The 21,354-nt window shown below is 32.8% G+C and overlaps 4 protein-coding genes across 4 annotated transcripts in view; 1 reads left to right on the forward strand and 3 right to left on the reverse strand.

The window, feature by feature from the left end:
- LOC128872719 (murinoglobulin-1-like) overlaps window positions 1-4,406 on the reverse strand; it is a 29,249-nt gene extending 24,843 nt beyond the window's left edge. Inside the window, exons 1-2 of the mRNA XM_054115694.1 lie at window positions 4,128-4,406; window positions 1,820-1,989 (exon numbers count right to left, since the gene is read on the reverse strand). Of these exons, the coding sequence (XP_053971669.1) occupies window positions 1,820-1,989; window positions 4,128-4,210 (253 nt within the window). The 5' untranslated portion in view covers window positions 4,211-4,406. The remainder of the gene's footprint in view (window positions 1-1,819; window positions 1,990-4,127) is intronic.
- Window positions 4,407-6,488: 2,082 nt separating this feature from the next.
- Window positions 6,489-9,860, forward strand: LOC128872152 (serine/threonine-protein kinase TBK1). The gene is made up of 4 exons (XM_054114559.1): window positions 6,489-7,347; window positions 7,496-8,669; window positions 8,751-8,952; window positions 9,032-9,860. The coding sequence occupies exons 1-4, from the start codon at window positions 6,924-6,926 to the stop codon at window positions 9,467-9,469; spliced, it is 2,238 nt and encodes a 745-aa protein (XP_053970534.1). The 5' UTR covers window positions 6,489-6,923; the 3' UTR covers window positions 9,470-9,860.
- On the reverse strand, window positions 9,776-13,135 carry LOC128872153 (protein VAC14 homolog). Its single transcript, XM_054114560.1, has 7 exons — window positions 12,594-13,135; window positions 12,126-12,507; window positions 11,486-12,059; window positions 10,839-11,410; window positions 10,661-10,779; window positions 10,486-10,565; window positions 9,776-10,428 (listed from the first exon to the last, which is right to left on the reverse strand). Exons 1-7 carry the CDS (start codon window positions 12,695-12,697, stop codon window positions 10,130-10,132), a joined length of 2,130 nt encoding a protein of 709 aa, XP_053970535.1. The 5' UTR covers window positions 12,698-13,135; the 3' UTR covers window positions 9,776-10,129.
- Window positions 13,136-14,091: 956 nt separating this feature from the next.
- The window catches only part of LOC128885004 (sodium-dependent neutral amino acid transporter B(0)AT2), a 22,563-nt gene continuing 15,300 nt past the window's right edge, over window positions 14,092-21,354 (reverse strand). The window contains exon 10 of the mRNA XM_054138736.1: window positions 14,092-21,255. Within this exon, the coding sequence (XP_053994711.1) occupies window positions 21,060-21,255 (196 nt within the window). The 3' untranslated portion in view covers window positions 14,092-21,059. The remainder of the gene's footprint in view (window positions 21,256-21,354) is intronic.

Raw genomic sequence — 21,354 nt, forward strand, 5'->3', positions numbered from 1 at the left:
CAAAACGTTTACGTTAAACTTCAGTCATTAAGTATACCTGTACACCGACAATAATTAGATACTGGAATTATTAAATTTCAAGTATATTTGTTTGGAAAAATGTTAGCTTACAAATAATAGTTAGAGTGTTAAATAACTCAACTTTTTTTTACTTATAAGGGCGCCTACATCACATTGCGTCCAGGGACTCGTGCCCCTGGATTACCACGGCCCTGTATGCATATTATTGGTGGGAACTTCTTATCAGAGCGATACCGAAGAAATAAGACTGAAAGGACATGCGTTCGTTATATACATAACAAGAGGCCAAAGGTCTGGATTCAATCGTGAAGGATAGAGAGCTGTTGTGATAACAATTAAATTTCGTTATATATAAATATTAATAAAAACATTAATAATTTTTCTCATCGAATTTAGGAGCGATGATGTATCCGGAACTCAACGATAACATGCAATGTGAATTCACCTAATTTCGACTCCGACCTATCTACATTTTTCATTTATTTCGTTAGTACGATTATTGATAGTTTGATAAAAGAATTATATTTGGTGATTTTGGTAAACAATATAGTTACTTTAAATTTATTAGTATCGAGAACACTCTAATCATTATTTTCGATGTGACAACGCAACAAAATCGCAAACAGATAACTGACTCAGTTTACTTTCAGGATTCTTATTCGCAATCGGCGGACGACACGCTGTGATTAAAATAATCACACGTTTATTTGTAAATTAATTTTGCAACATTCTGTTGTTTTTCTATACCTGCCATAGTAACGTTCATATGAAACATGTATATTTTAAAATTAGATAGTCTAATTTGAGCCTAATGAAAATAAATCTATTTGTTCTTGGAATATGTATAAATCAGTGGGCAATATTTGAAGGAGATAGTATTAATAGTATTTGAGTAAAAAATTAGTCAAGAAGTATCTTTTTCAGTGTCGCAACGAATGACTGTAGAAGAATGACTGTTCAAAAACGCGTAAACTTAGGAAATTTGAAACATGGAAACTATGTTCTTCAGAGTGTTTAAATTTGAATCCACGAATATAAACACTTCGAAGTGTGTATTGTAAAATCTGGATCAATTGGAAAATGGCGTCGCATCAGGGTTTTCTCAAAACAGCTCATTTTCAAATCAACCACTACATAATCTCAGAAACAACTGATTCAATTGATTTCAAATTTTCAAAAAATATTCTTCTTTTGTTTATTTATCACGCATTTGTTAAACATAGCGTGAGATTTATTCAATATTTTAATGTACACTACATAATCTCAGAAACAACTGATTCAATTGATTTCAAATTTTCAAAAAATATTCTTCTTTTGTTTATTTATCACACATTTGTTAAATACAGCGTGAGATTTATTCAATATTTTAATGTACACTACATAATCCCAGAAACAACTAATTCAATCGATTTCAAATTTTCGAAAAATATTCTTCTTTTGTTTATTTATCATACATTTGTTAAATACAGCGTGAGATTTATTCAATATTTTAATGTACTCAATAGTTGATGCAATGGCTGTCATTCATATAAACATACTCTGAGAATCCACATTGAGCAGGACGATACAACGTGATTCTCTAATATTTTTCAATATAAAATTTACATAATATATTTAAAAGTGTAAACATTCGTGTATTCAAATTTGATCCGACTACGTTACATAATATCCATGTGAATAATTCCTGAAGATTGGCTTGCTTGAGGGTCGGTCAGGGTAGTTATACGCCTCAATGAAGTCGATGACCCTATTTAGGATAATCTTTTTTGCAGCGTATGCGTAATAGCGCGGCGTTTACCTGTCTTTATGACAGAGCTGGTGCTAGCCAATACTTCCTCTTCCTGTACCGATGACGGAGACAACAACTCGAGGAGAATGTGCGCTGGTGGTTCCAAATTGTGCAGAGACACGCATCCGCTTTCGGTTTCGCCGGCTAAAAGCCGCTTTGGCGCCGTAAACACGTAACCCCTGTAAACAATTTCAAGTCAAAACAGATCGACGATAACAATTCGATCGTCATGATATTAAAAATCGCATGTCAGTTGCGCTAGTTTTAATTAATTCATTTATTTCACGAATTTATTAAATTTTTATAAAACCGAAAATAAAATTTCAATCGATAATAAGATAAATAATAACTATGATGGATAAAAGCAGAGAAATTTAACTTAATATATGAGTTATAGGTAGAAATGAGTTATGCTAGAATAGAGAAACGAATTTTGTTTATTTATTATAATATGTTCTTTCTTTCTTTGTAATAAAATATTGTTCTATCTATCGTAAGAATTATCCGTATTGGTTTGGATTATTTAGAAATCATCAAATTAAAGAAGCAACTCATATTGATTTTTAATAAAACGTAAGCATAAAAATTGTATTTTATTAAAACAGTGTGAAAGGGTGAGGTTCAACGAATAAGGCCGTTTTAATACACAACACCGTTCAATTATCGTCGTTAATGTTAACATAGTACTACATCTTTTAATAATGCAAGTCATAACTGGTTATTTAAACAGAGAAATTTCATATCGTCATTGTAAATGAAATATTAAGCACTTTCAATCACTTTCTTCTTAGCTTAGAAAATGAACGTTAAACTTTAACATTCATGCTACAAGTTTATATTATACGGTAAAAAGACATGTCATATTTTATTATCTTGAATATGATGAGGTTGTAGTAAACAAATGTTCAATATTTTGTTGTGAAATGTTACAATTTGAACTACCACCGAATATTTGCGTCATTAATTATTTTATTTAAATCTTTTACTGTATACAAGCTGCAAACTCTTAATGCAGACCTAGATAAAAATTTACAATATCAAATAAAAAATAATCATCTTTTTATTTGTCACTAATACTACAAACATCACGGTTTGAATTATACAAATAAATATTCCACCATGGTTCTATTAACTATTCAATGGTTGTATTCGTGATCTGTATTATTCGAATAAAATTTTATCCAGCTCTGATTAAAATAAGGTGTCGTCAACGAAGTGCTAATGCCTTTTTGTCAGTTAAAACTCGTAGTCTTCTACATAATGCTCCTGCTCTTAATCATTTATCTTCAAGAACAAAGATACTCCACGTGTGGATCTGGTCGTATAAAGACCAACTACTTTTGATTCTCTTTTTAAATAATCGACTCCATATTCCATTCGAAGCCACATAATAAATGAAAGCTATTACGAACGTTCAACTGCCTCCTGTGATATGCGTATCAACGAAATATCACAGTGTGCGTTGTGTACTCATTTTATAATTCGCGAACAACATTTTCATTCAATAAAGTTACTTAATAAATTGGAGTTCTTTGTTCCTATCTGTCGGTCATTCATAAAGTGTAACGAGAGGTTTTAGTTGGGCTTCCTGGAACAATATTTTCGTTTACTAAGTTTTTTTATCGAGAGCTAACATTTATATTACAATGTTTGTTCCTCGTCAATCCTTATCAGAAAGAAAGTTCTGTATTAGGAAGATACTCTGGCTGTAAATAAATATCAGATACGAATGCAAAGTTTTTATCTCTATCTTTTCATTACTAGTTCTATTCTCCTTTTTATTACTTTAATTACGTAATTTGCATGCTACTGGAATTCCAACAAAAATTTTTGTATGTGTTGTATACACACGAAGAACTGTGCGTTATTAACCGAAACGTCAACGTATAAATGAACATTATTTTTGTTTATTGTTTGGTCTAAAAATAAATTTTATTACAAGATAATATTTATCGCGTTTACAAATGATTAAATCAAGTGTTTACGTTAATATTCAACCATATTACGTGTACATTTCAACAGTAAACAGTTGATTCAATTTGAAATCAAAATATTGTCTATTACAAGCATTGCTTCGAGTCTGTTTACGAAACGTTTCGGGCTCAAGTTGGGATGCTTTTCGATAAACAGTTGTATACTACGGATCTCGAAAAATTGCCAAATTGCAAGGGGTAAAAGAAAAAAAAAGGGGAAATTATTTGTACAAAAGTGAATAATAAGAGAATGAAAAATCGAATTCTCAATTATTTGAATAAAAATTCTATCCATCTCCGAGTCGACCCATATCGATGTTTAATTAAGCACAGATGTCATTTACCGATTAACAGTCGCACTGGTTCCATAGGAATGAAAAAGCGCCACTGAACAAACAAGCAGCACCAAAAACACCGGTCTATCCATGGTTAATTCACACTGTAACCGGCGATTTATTTCAGAAGAACTTGACGCGCGGACATGCTTAGCGTAACTGTTCGTATGATCGCTTCAACTGCCGATTAAACGTTGAATATCGTTTCCTGTGCAACAAGAACGTTGTGAATGTTTAAGAACCAGCCGATATACGCGTTGCTGTACGCTGCGCGTCGACTGAAAGCACGATATTCGTTCCGTGCCTCTTATTAACCCTCTGAATCTGTCAGGAGAAGGGTAAACGCGTTTCACTGATACAGATTAGAACGTAATGCGCGCCAAACAATTTTTCTCCTATTTCGCGTGATCGACCTTTGAAGCATCCACGTACGAAGAACAGATTAGAATTTGTCCAAAGGAGGAAAAAAACAATAAGAAATTCTCCGTACATGAACTTTAAATAGTATCTTTCGTAAACTATTGTCAAAGCGCGATCTATACGTAAACAATAAGAAACTGGACATAATTTGACAATTTCTATTTTTCCATGGCGATGGAAGAAATATTCGTGTTCTATTTAAGCCGAAAAAATCAAAGTTTCTCATATATATTGGCTCGTAACACTTAAACTATTGAACCGATTGGAAAATAATGTAGAAAGCAATTGTTGGAAATTCGATTATCTTTAAAATGACGTCTTGCGCGACCCAATCGGACGTTTCCAACTCGAGATATGGCCTAAAGTGTGAACGCATGTCAGAAAAAAATTCAAAAATTCATATAAAAAAAACCTGTCCATAGAAAAATTTTTTTTTGCGATTTTCGAGACTAGTAGGCCAAAATACATAAGAAAAGAATTGTGGCATTGAATGTACATTTTTTTTTTATTTTGTAAACTAGTGTTATACTTGTTTCTCATACGTGACACGTATTTATAAATTGGGAGATTTAAATCGATGAAATTTCATTGTATTTCAAGCAAACAGAGATGTCATTCGTTAAAGGAGAATCAATCAGCGAGGTGAAGGAAAACAGATTAGAGTTTGTCCAAACGAAGAAAAAAACAATACGAAATTCTTCGTACATGAATTTTAAATAGCATCTCTCGTAAACAGTGCTCTACAGGTAGATTATTATACTTGTTTCTCATACGTGACACGTATTTATAAATTGGGAGGTTCAAATCGATGAGATTTCATTGTAGATAATTTCCAATATAAAAAATGAATCCAATCGTAATTTGGCTCCGATAGAATTTATCGTTGGTAGTAAACTTTCCAGTGATAGTTCTGGAAACTTAATGATATCTTAATAAAACTGCAATAAAAATGTGGTTTCGATTTTCGATTGGTACACTTTTAGCGTCGATAACACTGCGATGATTCAATGTCTGGTATCTTCTCTACAGTGACCCTGTGTCATCGAGTAACTTACTACGGGTTATCATTGGTATGTTTGTATAAAAGTTCAGAGAATTCTTTAGTATCTCGTCAAACATAAGGCGGAAGTAGATAGGTGAAAAGGATTTTAACTTCTTATCGTATAAACAAGAAACCGAAGCTCTTATACATGTCTAATATTATATTAATCAGTGATTTCTAAATTTTCATTTGTGCTTTCCAAATTTATAGATAAAACATTTTTGTTATATTTAAATAAAAACGAACCAACTATTCAATGATAAAAGAGAGGCGACCAGTATTAATTTTAACAAAGTTTACGCTGGCTAAATTGTTAAAAATATCTTTAATCAATGTACGGAAGAGTTATTGAGCATACGAACTACTTAATAGTATCTAAAAATGCTTCTAATGAACTTTAATTTAATGAAATAAAGTAAATTCAAATTTTACGAGGGAAATTGGTGTCGTACCCTCAGGGGCTGTAGCGGTGTTTGATTGTACTCTGAGGTACCCGAGCTATACAGGGGTCAGCGGGCCCCAACAGATGTGTGAAAGAATGTAAATGTTATATGGAAAAAACACATATGTGTAAGACTGATGAATTGATGAATTAACCAAAAAAAGTGTATTCCGACAGGACTATGATTCAAATAAAGGAAATCAAATCAAATCAAATCAAATCAATCAATCAATTTATTTATTTGCCGCTAGATGGCTATTCATTTCAGCAAAAATACCGGGAACTCACAAGAAAAACTGTGATAGTTTAAAAGTTTATGAAGGAAGCCTATTTTTAGCTAATTAACTCGTCTCAAAAATTAAGAAATTCTTCTTTCATCTATTTATTTCTATATTTGTGCAAATATAATTAATAACATATAATGTAACAACCTAAAGTACTAAATGCCACTAAATACTCGTACAGTGTACCTCTGTACCAGTAAAAAGTGTCGATCTTTTCATATTTAACAACAGTTTATCCAGTGTATTATTATTTTGTTTTGTTATCTCCTTTATCCATTTACTTTTTCAACCGTGACATTACACAGAAAAAGGTAAAGGAACTTCAAGATACGTTCCTGCGTAGAATTATAAACTATAGTTTATTCGAAAGTTTTCCTGTATACTGACAAGTGTGCGATAAATAGTGCTGTTGAGAACGGTGAATTAATTATTCGCATACATTTTTATGTAACGGTTATGAATTGATTTCGAATAATTGTAAATAGTAGAAAGTTTAAAGATGTGCAAAACATGCAACTTATTGCGAACAGGAAATCTTTGAAACTTGTCAAGAAGGTTGTATCGTTTGTCAAAGTTTCAATAACACGAATCTTGTATGGACTGTGAAGCAGTGCAAAATGTCTTTTTTACGTGGCTCCGCAAATTTTGTTTGGTGTACGACTAGTGTTCTTGGCAAAGGTGCGACTGGTGCCGTTTTTCAAGGTGTAAATAAAAGTAATGGGGAACCTGTCGCGGTTAAGACATTCAATCAGCTGAGTCACATGCGCCCACATGACGTACAAATGCGAGAATTTGAAGTCCTTAAGAAAGTAAATCATGAAAATATTGTTCAATTGTTGGCCATCGAGGAGGAGCAGGATGGTCGAGGAACTGTTATTGTTATGGAACTTTCCACGGGGGGCAGCCTTTTCAGTATTCTAGACGATCCAGAAAATACTTACGGACTGGCAGAAAGCGAGTTCTTGTTAGTCTTGGAACATGTAACTGCTGGAATGAAACATTTACGTGATAATAATTTAATACATAGAGACTTAAAGCCAGGTACGAGAATACCTAACTTACTAACATAAATGTATTATTTCTTAAATTGCCAAGTCCTTGATCCTAAAACTTTGTATGTAAATCGAATACTACATAAGTAGAATTCTCCAAATACTTACTGTATTTCGTATTATAAATATTCTTATAGGTAACATAATGAAATTTATTGCTGATGATGGCACTACAATTTATAAGCTTACCGACTTTGGCGCTGCCAGAGAATTACAAGAAGATCAACAATTTGTATCTCTTTATGGTACAGAAGAATATTTGCACCCAGATATATATGAGCGGGCAGTTTTACGTAAACCAGTTGGGAAAATGTTTGGAGCAACTGTGGATTTGTGGTCTATAGGTGTCACATTGTATCATGTAGCTACTGGAAATTTACCATTTAGACCATTTGGTGGACGTAGGAATAAAAGGACAATGTTTTATATTACTACAAACAAAGCCTCTGGTGTTATATCAGGTGTACAAACTTCAGATAATGGACCAATTGATTGGAGCAGAGAATTACCACAAAACTGTCAATTGAGTGTTGGTTTAAAAGAAATTGTTACTCCATTATTAGCTGGTTTAATAGAAGTGGATCCTCAGAAAATATGGAGCTTTGAAAAATTTTTTGCAGAGGTTACAGACATTCTTTCCAGGAAACGTGTACATATCTTCAATGTACATAAAGGAAGTGTAATCAAAGTTTTCTTGCATCCTGAAGAAAAATTGATGGCACTTCAAGTACATATTCAAAATCAAACTGGCATTGCTCCAGATGCCCAGATACTTCTTTGTGGTGATACATTTTTGACAAACATTATCGAAGAATCTACTCCTGGGAAAGGTTACCCTAATACATCTCAAGACAAACCATTGATGTTATTTTCCAAGGAAAATAATAATGTCATTTTGCCAGTGGATGCAGAATTACCTAAATTTCCAGTGTTTGCAAATTTGGTGTCCGTAGAAAATGATGCAAGTCAAGCAAAAGTGGCTTGTTCTGTTGGATATGTGTATAAAAGAAGAATTGACAAACTGGTATTGTGTAGTAAGTTATCGCGAGATGCGATAGAAGCTTTCAGTGGACTTGTTTCAACGGAACTTACAAGATTGTTAGAGAAATGCCAGCATTCCAAAGAGTTCACAAAAGCTGTAGAAGATACAGTAATAGCAGTAGAAAGAAGTGAAAATCTTGCTCAACAAATTTCTAGAAAGTTAAATCATCAAAATAGTTTAGAAATAAAAAATTGGAAAAAGGAACTAGATACGAAGAGTAAAGAACTTCTAACTGAACTATCCCCTGCAGTAATACAGCTTCACCAGAGGTAAAAATTCACATCATCTACTTATATATAAATCATTGAACAATGATTCCTTCATTCTTAAAATCGTCATTTTAAATACAGGTATGTAAAAGAAGGTAGTTTACGCGCCGAATGGGATAATATTATTCAAGGATTATGGTGCCCATGGGCCAATAAAGCAACTCAAAAAGCAACAACTTTGGTCGATCGTTTACGGGATGGTTGGCAACATCTATTAAGAGACAGAGCCACACGCAGCCTCACGTATAATGATGAGCAATTTCATGTTCTAGAGCGAATAAAGGTATTTTGAGCGCAACGTATATAACATGCACGTGTGAGAATAGCTCAATGCAATAAAAAATATTGTTTAATTTGACCAGGTTACAGAAACAAGTCAGAGAATAAAGGATCTCCTTGAAACGTTTTGCACACCTTCAATGATAAATCATTCTGAATGTGTTGCTGACTGGTACAAAATGGCGCAAACCGTCTTCCTACAAACTCAAATTTTGGATAAAGATGTAGACAATTACGAACGTATATTAGAAACATATTCATATCGCTTATCGCACGAAAGTAAAGAACGATACGAGAACTTTTTACATTTAATAGACAGGCTACCGGGTAAATTAAAAACTATTGAAAAAACTAATTTACCTGCTCAAGAAAGTACAAAAGCATGGAAAAATATTTGCGTTGCGCAAGAAGGCATTGCAATGATTTTATATAAAAATGGACGACTTATAGATCAGCTTGATCGTTTGTCAACGCTTGATGATTTAGAGGATACAGACGATTCCGAGTACACGTCCCTTTAGCAATTTATCTTCTAATTTATTTTTTTTTTATATTTATGAGAGGAAGACTGACAACGTTTATAGTAAAAGAAAACTGATGAACGCGAATAACGTAGAGTGTACTTTAAAGTTTTAAACGGAAGATTTCCTTCTAAACATTGCAATCATATCTTTCGTAACATTATCTATTATTTTTAGCATTACCTACAATTAGTATTTCCTTCGTGACACTTTTTTTTTAAGTGACAATATTTATTTAGACAATTTATAAGATAGAAGAAGCGTGATTCATTTTTTTCGGGATAGGTAAAAAATGTCTTATAAATATTTATGTATTGTAAATAGCGATATATTTTATGCGCGTAAGTTGTTTCTCTGTATTTGTAATATATATACAATGTTGGTAAATGTATATTGTATATTAGTTAATTTGATTAAGATAGTTAACAACGTTCAATAATATTCACAATTTTCTTCATATAATGAAAAATAAATTATTTTGTATGAAAATCATACATAATTTTGTGATAGAAAAAATGGTAAATCACAATCTTTGTTCATATAAATATGTTTACAGTAAAAACATAGTAAAAAAATTACGGATCTGTACATACACCAGTTTACCTTTATATAAATTATTATATATAATCATCTAAAGTTTAAGTTTATAAAAATGATTATTTACATATCCGTGTGATTTGTATTTTTCTCTATCAAATTTGTTAATCTTTGTTTACGTTTCTGCTCCTTATGTTGTTCTTGGATAGTGTGAAAATGTTTCAACAATTCGGGAAAATCAAATGTATCCTTGAACGGTTTTAAATTGGGCGGAGCTTTTGATATCGAGGTTGGAGGAATAGCTGCTAAACGTTTTTGCAAAGTTGCATATGCCTCGCTTTGAGGAAGAATCATAAGAAGACCATACAAGGCGTAGACTAAGGCATCGTTTTCTTCTCTTTGAAGGAGCTGTAATCTTAAATCTGAAACACATTGTGTGTAAATACGCGTATTAACAGTAATTAATTTTTTCTACTTACAAGTAAATATTGGTGACTCGATTAACTGCACCAATTTGTCTATTTCTGTGAGGAACTCTACAGTAACTTCGATATTTTCACTGTATTTATTTTAGGTTAAGTAATGTTAAAAATATAGTAAATTGACGTTAAAATAAAAAAAAGAAATAGGAAATTACATTACAGTAAAGGATACAATGATCTAATAATATTACAAGCATGGCCATAATGTTGTGATAGAAAACACAATGCTACAGTTGCAACAGGATTATGACACCAGGATATATATAAACATTTAAATAATTCGCAGCTTTCCTGCAATGATACACAAATCAAAATCGTATCGAATGTACAAAAAATGTAAAACTACTTACCAAAGAATCTAAATCTTTAAGTTTGTTTCGTAAATCAAAAAGTTCCGAACTCGTTAACAATATAACATTTAATGTCTGTATCATTGTACACGCGAAATTTAAATTTGGTTCATCCATTAATATTTTCGCTAATGTTTTATAAATATCCTCGGCACTTAACAACACGCACAATTCTCTGATAATAAAAGCGCCCCTTTCTTTTAGCAAATGCCTGTCTGTCGAAAAAAGTCTTAATAAATTCACAATAAATTTTGTGAAGTACTTGTTTTGCATTTCCGCGTTTGAGTCTTTAGTAGCTGCCTCGGGAGATTTTGAACTAATTATTTCAGCCATTACAACTAACGTTTGCTGAACAACTTCGTCGGAAGTATCACTCAAAGACTTCATCAAAATTGGGAACAAATTTTCAATATGGTTAAACATTTTATGTGGTATGTTTGTGAATAAATGATGAATCCATTTCAGAACAGCAACTTTGGTTTGTACTGACATATACATTAAGTGCTTTGTTAGCACTTCGACGACGCTAGATAAATCTACGCTTTCGGCCAAGGAGCAGTTTTGACTAGTATCTGAGAAAAACGGTTTAATATTACTATTTCTTTTAAATAAACTATCACATTCTGTGGACATTTTGAGCAATGTACCTTGTAGAACTTGTGCAGTGTTTTCAGAAACATTATTTACATGTTGTGTATTCTCCATAGTTATTAATTTCATTAAGTTTATATTTACTTGTGTTGCAGTTTCCTTAATACTTTTCCTAGTATCTCCATCATATGCTAAACAGGGTAAAACTGCTATAAGAATGCCAGACATATAAGGAAGCATAAGGGGCCCTGATAATTGCACAAATTCCTTGATCCATGTAATTGCTGTTAATTGTAATAATTCATCTGTACTTTGTGCATGCGTAATTAAAATATTTATCATTCCAGGAAAATCTACTCTTCCAGGATTGGACTTTATGCTACGTAAAAATTCACCAAGAACTGTATCTGTTACTTTCTTAATTTCTGGTGTTGGATCTTCTAATATTCTAAATAAGCCATCAAGAATTTCAGGTAAAAATATGATAAAATCCATGTTAGGGACAGCATCTAAGACCGATACCCAAGCAATTACAAATTGCCTACCAAATGAATTTTTGGTATAAATACGATCTCGTAATAGTGGCATAAATCCAACTAAATCAAACAGGCCACTCTCTGTTACAATATCCTGAAATTATACTTCAAAGAAATACCTTCGTTATACATTTTTTTGTGTTCCATAAATATTAATTACCTTCATAAGTCTATCAAGTAACTCTGTAGCATTTTTTACGCTTTGTTCTGAATCGCATGCTAATTTACTGAGTGCTGCAAAAATATCTGTAAATTGTGGCAATACAGCACCCCTTGCTACTTTTACCACGTTATACAAACTCTCACAAGCATAGTATCTTACATGTAAATCAGAATCACTGAAACATGCTAGAATAGGGTGAATCAGATCTTCTATATATTGACCAGTGTCTTTTCCCAGGCCTACTGCTATTGCCGCCAGGCCAATTAAACCACCCTTTCGTGTATGTGGATTTTGCGAAGTGGCTAAATCTTGACCCAGCACTTTTAAGAGTCGTTTAATTTGTACAGTATTATTGTGTGCAGCAAACTCCTTTACCATCCTAGAACAACATGTACAAGAATAAATAGCGAATACGATACAGTTAACAGTGAGAAAAAAATCAGTAAACAATACATATAACCTTACTTTTCTATTTCTAGAGCAGCTGCCTTCCGTTTTTCGTAAAGTTTATCATTAAGGGATCGTACACAAGCAGCACTGAGCGGTGCATAATCTCTTTCAGACATCATTTTTCAATGTCACGTTTTAAGTTGAAAATATGATATGTTAGGGCTGTACAGTCGAAAGTGACAGATGAACCGATCTCAAATTATCACCTTGTATCCACTTGTATCTGCTGGTATCAGCACTATTGGCGCATGCGTCTTATCACGTCAAAAGATAAGTAGAAGAGACGTAGAGACCAAGTGAGACCAAGTAGATATGAGAACAGATCTGATATTCAAAGAAAATATAAAACGTTTTGACTATTGAAATTATTATACTTTTGGGGAGACTCGAAAGATAGAAAAGAAGAGTGTTATATGGTATAGGAGTGATAGTATCTTTATTTGGAGACATTCCTAATGCGATTCTTATTAGTTGTACACGCGTGAATGATCTACATGATCGACATTCAACTCTCGATCTACATTAAACTAGTTATAATAGCGACATATACTTTAAAATACAATAGCAATTATTTTATTAATTCTCAAAAAATTGTATACGTAACGCTTAAAATTTTTTTCTTTCCACGCGAAATCTTGAATCAAACTATCACTAGTATTATCTTTACTACTATTTCTCGATGATTATTGATAACCATGACAACCATGACAATTGAATTGTATTAAAAATAAATGCTACAAACAGTTATAAAATAAATCCTTCTTTTTTAAACTTTTAAACTATAACAGTGTTTGCTAAAGTCTGAACGTCTTGAATTATAATTATTTTAATATTTTGATTTATTGATAAATATTTCAATAAAGCAATATTGTAAAAAACTATTCATTTAAAAAAATTTTAATTACAAGCTTCTTTGGCATAATAAATTATTGTTCCTCTTATAATTCTACTAGTCTTTTATAAACTTTTAAATTATCACAGTTTCACTTGCGAGTTCCCGGTATTTTCGCTCAAATAAAAAGCCATCTAGCGACGAAGAAACCGAACTAATTTTCGGAGTTTGATCAGCGCCTCTATCGGGAAAACGCTCAAGTTTGTCGTCGAATAATTGCAGCTATCACTGCTAGATGGCGTTATTTTCATGGTATTTACCGACATGGTGATAACGTACCGACCGGTGATGGTAAATACCATGGAAGTAGCGCCATCTTCCAGTAAAAGAAGGAACTATTCGAGGACAAACTTGAGCGTTTTCCCGATAGAGGCGCTGATCAAACTCCGAAAATAGTTCGATTGTTCACCGCTAGGTAGCGACACCAATTTCTCGCGGGAAATTTGAATTTCTTTTATTTAATTACAATTTATTAGAAGGTATCGATACTATCGAGTAATTTTTATGCTTATTAGTGTTTTTATGAGTAGTATTTATTTTAATTAATAAAATAGGGTTAATCAAATATTTTGACTAATGAAACAAGGACAACGAGGATAATAAAATTAATGCAATAACAAATCCGTATTCACGCACGGTATTTATTTTAACATTCAACTGACAACAATATATATATTTACAGCTTTACGTATACGTAATATCAGTGTATATATACTCATTTTAATTTCTTATTTGTTTTATTGCGCAAGCTACATCGACGTTTTGGCTACCTGGTACGATGTATTGTTAATAAAATTTCGTTAATAACGCGAATCATCTTTGGAAACTAATGTTACAGCCTACACTCTCGTGTCCCTTCGGATACACAACCTTTTTATTTCACATTTAATTGCATCTTAAGTATGGATGGACACACGACTTCGTACATGTTTATCGAACTTGATAAGTTTTGCTTTAGTCTACACAGTTCGTTGGGTATAAATTATTACAAGCTTTCAAAATACAACGTAATTTTTTCAGATGATTGTTAAGAGGAAAAAGGAGGAATTCTAAATTTTTGTTAAATTGAAGGTGGTATTTCTTTTTTATTATTCGTATAGCTCTTATAAAACTGACTGACATTGAAGAAAAAATATGGGACCACCTATGGTCCTTAACATTTTCTCCAAAAAGTTTGCTTTCGCAATGAAAGATTAGCTCCTCTGTATTCTTTAGTTATAAGAAAAATAACATCGAAATTTTCAATAGTTTCGAAGAAAAAAATAAAAAAAAAAATATATATATATACATGTCGAATTGAGTAACCTCCTCCTTTTCGAAGTCGGTTAAAAACAGCTTGTAATAGTTTATACGGGACACATCGTGTAAAAGAAAACAACGAACGGAAGCAACAACGTCGAAAATTAAGGAAATCCACTATAAAAGTTGATGTTTACCGTTTTATTGTTGATCGAGCACCTAACAGTACTCTAATGATATTGATATATTTCATTGACACCGTACGTTCGCTCTACTGATATCGACGAGAAGTAACACCATCTGCTGAAACCAGAGATGGGTAAAATTTTATTCGGATAATAACGAGTGATAGAAACGCCCTACCGAGATTTATTGGTAACCTTTGTTCGATCAAATATTTTTACTCTGATAAGCTTTTTATTCATCGAGAAACATAATTTCGTTTTACCAATTCAGATTGGACTTTCTATCGAGCGAACTACAAATCGAAAGTTGTTTATTTTTTTATTTGTTATTCGAAATTTGTATCTAGATGAGAATTTTGCCCATCTCTGGCTGAACCCTCGTGCGGACGCGAACAAATTCTAAATTACACACGAGTCAAAGTGCGGGTATATGTATAAAGTGCGATGCAGTGACTTATTGTCGGTTTTTATTCGAAAATGGAGGTAAAGAAAGCAAAACGATGTTAAAATTCTAAATTATCGTCACGTTTGGCTGCATTGTTCGTTATACTCAACGTTTGCGTCGTTCGCTTTACTTATTTGCACTATTTAGGCCAGGGTTTCTCAAATTCGGCCGTGTAAGCTTTCAATGGAATAAAAACAAATAAAAATACTTGCCATAATATTTTTATCTATTTACGGAAGTTTTGTAACCTCATTAATTCTTTATGAATTCAATTTAAGGAAACTAATATTATGTAGTATCTTGAATACAGTAAATTGTATTAAATAAATTTCTAAGAACGCCCTTGTCAGTTCACTAAATTTTGTTTATGTTTATTTACGTGCACTGTTTTAGTAAACGTAGAAAAAGTTTAAAGTATGAAACTATTTAAGGGGGTATCCTGAATTAGAAGGTTTAAAGAAAGCGGTTTTTCGTGAATTTTTTTAGGGTGGAAAGAAATAATTAATTCTATCGAACTTTTTATCCCATTTTCATACATATTTGAGTAGTCTGTAGAAATTTTTTCAACAAGAAATATTGAAATTGAGTCGACTGTGACGCACATTTGTAGAACACCTCACAATTAAAACCTCGTATCGGCGGGAAAGATGCAGGTCGTAATTTTGGTTTGGCACAAAAAAAACCAAAAGAAATTTTCATTTTCATACATGTCTCTCCTATGTGAACTAAAAAAATTCGTACAAAAAGAATTTTAAACAACTTTTTTATCAAGTTAACGTGATGTTTTTCACCCAAAGAACTCGTTTTTTTTTTCAAGCTTGCAGTAATTTCCCATTTCACCATTTTTGCGGGTTTTTCTTAGTTCGCATAGAAGAAAAATGTATGAAAATGAAAATTTCTTTTGGTTTTTTTTTTGTGTCAAACCAAAATTACTTTTAGTTTTTTACTAAAAGGAGGTTTTAATTGTGAGGTGCTCTACAAATGTGCGTCGCAATCGACTCAATTACAATATTTCTTGTTGAAAAAGTTTGTACAGACTACTCAAATATGTATGAAAATAGGATAAAAAGTTTGATAAAATTAATTATTTCTTTCCAGCCTAAAAAAATTCACGAAAAACCGATTTTTTTAGACCTCCTAATTCAGGATACCCCCCTAAATTAAACGAAAGTTGTCAAAATTTAAGAAAGACGAATTTAATCTTACTTTAACACAGAGTTTGAAAAACCCTAAATTAGGCCAATCGATGACACTAAAGGGTTCCATGTAATTGATCGTTGAGATATCGAGGAAGACACGAATAAATACAGATTAACGATTAAACAACTTTAGCACACTGTATTTACCAACGCAGCCTTTCAAAGGCTCGAGCTCTCGATATCGGTATGAAAAATCAAAATCCATTAGAGCGGATTATTGTCTGACATTTGCGTACACCTATCCTACGATTTACACGGAAAATTTCACAGCACAGAAATTCCTCGCGAAGTTATTTAATCAACTTCATTATTTCAACGTAAAATAAAGTGATGAAATACAATAAAATATCACGAAATAGCAAATATATAATGCTATACTTTTTTGTAATTTTTATTTTAGTTTGTATACATAGATATGGCCATCTATTTTCCCTTTTTTTTATTTGAAAATGTAAAGATTCAATCGAATTGCAAAAATGCTGGAAGAGTCATAGTCGTTCATTAGTAACTAACTATTAATTATGTTTTACTCTCTTAATTTCCTTTTTACGTTTCATGCTAGTAACACATGATCGGTACTAAAAAATAATTATACAAATACGTGCACAGCATATATTTCCGTTTTTAACAATTTGAATATAGAAAATTAGTTACTTTGGAATCCGTGTAAATTGGAGACTAGGCGTGCGTCGTACTAGACGCTTACGAAACGTACATACATATCGTCGTGAAAGAAACATTTGTACTATTCATCGTAAAGGATATTCTTCATGTTTCACGCGGCAGGTTCTCGACTCGCAGTTATTGTCATTTTTCGGTTTAAAAGACACTTCAACAATTATTTACAGCTCGTCTACTTTATACGAATAATCATAATATGCGAGTATAAGTAAATCACTAATCGATTAGGAGCAACATAATTATTGTCGGGGCCGTTATTCGACTCAATAAAGGGTTCTTAACAATTATTATTATTAACGATTGTGTGTATATATATATATTTATATAGTATTATAATTTCGTATTAAATCACCCTTAAGTTATTATAGTTTAGCACCTTCTTGTTAAATAAAGAAACGGCCTATGTGAATGTGTGTCTTGTACCAAAAAGAATGTGCGTGTCTATAAGTCGATCGAAAAAACGGGGCTAAATCTCTCGTTCTTAGTGGAAACCGATAGGACACCTATTATTGATTATTAAAGTGCGAGTTCTACGATACCATCTCGTCCAAGCTTTGGTTAGAATCCTTTCGGAATTATGAGAGATACGTGATCAACAATTCGTTAGAAAGAGTTAAGACCCATACCCAAAAGCGCGCATATAAAATAGTGAGATCCGAAGTACAAATAGACGTGATCTGAGCGCATCTTCGCTACTGCTCTAGTCTCCGCTATTAAACGTTTCTTTCATCGAAGGAATAGATGCAGTTTACCCTTCCCCATACTGCGCCAATTTATTTCTTTTTTAACGACAAGCGTTAAGAATTTTTTGTCACGCTTCGTTGATACTCTTCTTTTTAATAACAGACACGTTAAATGGTTTCACATTTTTTATCATTTTTTTTTTCCACGATTCATCGTGCAATGTTTATCTAAAAAATATCCTATCTTACATGCGCGATTACAAATATACCGTCATTAAAAAACGTAAATTACAACATAACGTATAAAATATATGTATATATTATTGTACACTCGAACGTACGAAAATATCAGAACGAAATTGCTCTATTCCTTCGATTCGACGCTCTCGATTCTCATAGGCCTCTGTGAATGTATGTGCAAGAAGTGCAGTGCAAACGTTTTTTTTTTTTTTCGATCTTATTGTCGTATATTCCCATCGTCAATTAATCCCAATGAATTGAATCGCATTATTGTCGCGTTACACGTTCCCTTCACTCCGCGAGTCTTAAGAAATTTGTTTATTGTCCTTATAGATTAGAATGCTCGTCCACGAGCGTCGCGTTAAAATTTGCAAATAAATTTCACGCGTTTGATATATCGTTTCTTTTGATATGCGTTCGCCTCGTCTCCCTTCTTCGATCGTCAATTACTTTCGACACGATTAAGCTACCTGTCCATCGAGCGTTCTGCTTTTCTCTCCGAAAAGGACAAACGTATCGTCGATTGGAAAGAAAGGCTACAAATTCGACAAGTGAGATATGTGAAGGTTTCTCGACGAAGTAATCGGTATCTCTAGAAAAACAGATGACCTTTGAAGTATCAGGGGTCGCTAAATACTAAAATACATCACACGTGATCGCTCCTTGAAAAGGGATCTTGATATGATTCTCGATCGCATTATTTTTACTCGTGTCGGTGTATGATCGTTAAAAAATTCTCACGCAATTTGTATAATACTAATTCGAATAATTGCGAATTCAAGCAAACAGAGAAATCGTTCGTTAAAGGAGAATTCTTTCTTTTCCAGTGGCGTGTTATTCCGTAGACAAAACCAGTCATCTAGGGTCCTAAGCAAAGGGATCCCAAAAATCAATGCTGCAAACATTTATTACTGTTATTTATATGCAATATACGAAAAATAGATTTTCTTGTTCAATGGCAGTTTGAATGAAAAATGTCTTTTTTTTAAATAACGTTATGACGATTTAGAGATACTCTTTAGACGTTTCAATACATGTTTTCCTTTTGTTTGTCTGCAGTACTACGAGCAAACATACGAAGATGTTTTATTAGATTAAGCAAAAATTAATTCAATGTTATGTAAATGCGAGAGAGTATCAATGCATACAGTAAGCATTATCTGTGTGTCATTTGTTTCTTCCGTCTTCACTTGTTCTATCAAGCTCTTGTGTGTAATCGCCATATCACGTTGCACTATTATAACTACAATAAACCTTTATAGTGTTTTCACCTTAAAAGCTGCATCCCATTATTATCAGCCTGTTATTCTCATCTCTTACCTCACTTACTGGTTTCTAACAGTAAATGAATTACTGTATGAAACTATCTGAGTATCGAGTATTGTGGTGTTTAAGTGAATTTTACTTAAGAATTTAATTTGTTAGCAATTTTGAAGTAAAAGTCACTTGTTAGACATGAGCTACGATACTCTGTATGTAGACAATTTTAAACACTAATTTTATTTACGTAGATTTATATTCATTTTGTTTAATCTCACGAAACACCTCTGTATCCTTTCACAGGTGTACGAAGAAGAAAGAAAATATATATTGAAATATCTGAAGAGAACATAAAAGAGTTTCGTATTCAATAAAATTGATACGTTACTAAAAAGAATGGCACTAAATTTCCTGTAAATATTACTTAACCAATTTGTCTTTGTTTGCTATTTCTAATAAAATTAGATTTATGGTGCCCCTAATTTGCATATCATCTTGGGACCCACGTACAACGCGCCACTGTGAGTATGATCTTACTAAATTGAACATAAATGTAACGATTTCGAAACATCCTTTTCACGGCCATTGGACGGCTCCTACTCTAATCTTACATCTCACATTATCTGCGATCGCTAAGCGGTAAAAGTGTCTCGTTTCTAATCTTAACATTATCCTATTTTCTTTTATTATTTTTTCTTTTTTAATGATCTGCGATCTGTCGCAAGGTTTTCACTTGCCTTTAACGAATACGTATTGCAAATGAGATGACGTGTCGCGTGTTAAATAATTAGTACATATATGATACATCTCGTGAATGGTATTTATGACTACGGTTCAATATCTAGAGCATTAATCGCTATAAATGTTAACGTTACTAGCGTTTAGAGCGTTTATAATTTATGATGAGCTTTCTGATCTTTGTTGAAATAACTGAAACTCAAATGTTTTTACATTTCCCAATTTCTACGTTGATATTTATGTTTCTCGATCACCGTTCATTTTGTCTGCTTTTATAGCATTTCAAAAGTTTCATATTCTAATAATATAAAATTTCTTTAAATACCATTAAATGCTCGAGATGTACCGCATATATTTTCGCAAGCGAAGAAACTGCAAGTTTAACTCAAAGACACAAAACGTTGCATCTTCGCGTAGATAGAACTTTCAATTTCCTATTTATCTCTATCGTCCACGTTCGTTTTCCCACGCATCATCAGGAATCGCGTAATTCGAGCTTCTCGAGTTAATATTGACATGTGTACGCGTCATCGAATGATTCAGAGACTCGTAAAACAGCGGGAAATCAGGTTTGAAAATCGAATAGCAATCGTTTACGTTCGAAACCAGTATCTTCTCTCTGTGAATGTGTTTCAAATTAGTTGCTTTAAAAAGGAAACAATAATTTAGAAGAAAAGAATTTGGCAATGCTACGATGAAATTGTATATCGAATTATATAAACGTCGTTTTCAGGGTAATTGACACGATATATCATTGCAGCATCCTTTGAAAGCAAAACGAAAAGTGTTGAGAATCGACTTTGAATCGCAATGAGAAGTGTGTCTGAATACTTGAAACGCTGAAAAATAATAATGCTGTTGTTAGGTCTGTAAACCACTCAAACACATATTATCCCAACGGGAGCGACGATGACCATTCCTAGGTGAGATCCTCGTCGTCGTCGCTGGGACCACCGGTTGGACAACAGAGTCCCTCGGATCCGTCGCTTCTTATGCAGAATAATAATGTCTCGGCAGGGGTAACTTCGTGCGGTACGATTCCATGAAACTCTTTCAAATCGGCTGCTGGGAACCAGGCCTTCTCGTTATCTTCGATTATCAGTATCCCGAAGAGTCTAAATTGGGGATTAATAATGATTTATGTAATTTAATTTTCGTTAATTTATACTAGATCGAAAGAAAAATACTTCAGAGCGATAGCATTTGCAACGTAC

Source organism: Hylaeus volcanicus, chromosome 2 (genome assembly GCF_026283585.1).
Source record: "Hylaeus volcanicus isolate JK05 chromosome 2, UHH_iyHylVolc1.0_haploid, whole genome shotgun sequence".
Classification (NCBI taxonomy): Eukaryota; Metazoa; Arthropoda; class Insecta; order Hymenoptera; family Colletidae; genus Hylaeus; species Hylaeus volcanicus.

What these genes read in the sequence shown, in the direction of transcription:
- LOC128872152 (XM_054114559.1), top strand. Translation starts at nt 6,924, where the DNA reads ATGTCTTTTTTACGTGGCTCCGCAAATTTTGTTTGGTGTACGACTAGT. An exon ending in ACATAGAGACTTAAAGCCAG is followed by an intron (nt 7,348 to 7,495) that starts GTACGAGAATAC and finishes ATATTCTTATAG; the next exon opens with GTAACATAATGAAATTTATT. An exon ending in GTAATACAGCTTCACCAGAG is followed by an intron (nt 8,670 to 8,750) that starts GTAAAAATTCAC and finishes TTTTAAATACAG; the next exon opens with GTATGTAAAAGAAGGTAGTT.
- LOC128872153 (XM_054114560.1), bottom strand. Translation starts at nt 12,697, where the DNA reads ATGATGTCTGAAAGAGATTATGCACCGCTCAGTGCTGCTTGTGTACGA. An exon ending in TTAAAGATTTAGATTCTTTG is followed by an intron (nt 10,780 to 10,838) that starts GTAAGTAGTTTT and finishes GTATCATTGCAG; the next exon opens with GAAAGCTGCGAATTATTTAA. An exon ending in CGAGTCACCAATATTTACTT is followed by an intron (nt 10,429 to 10,485) that starts GTAAGTAGAAAA and finishes AATGTGTTTCAG; the next exon opens with ATTTAAGATTACAGCTCCTT.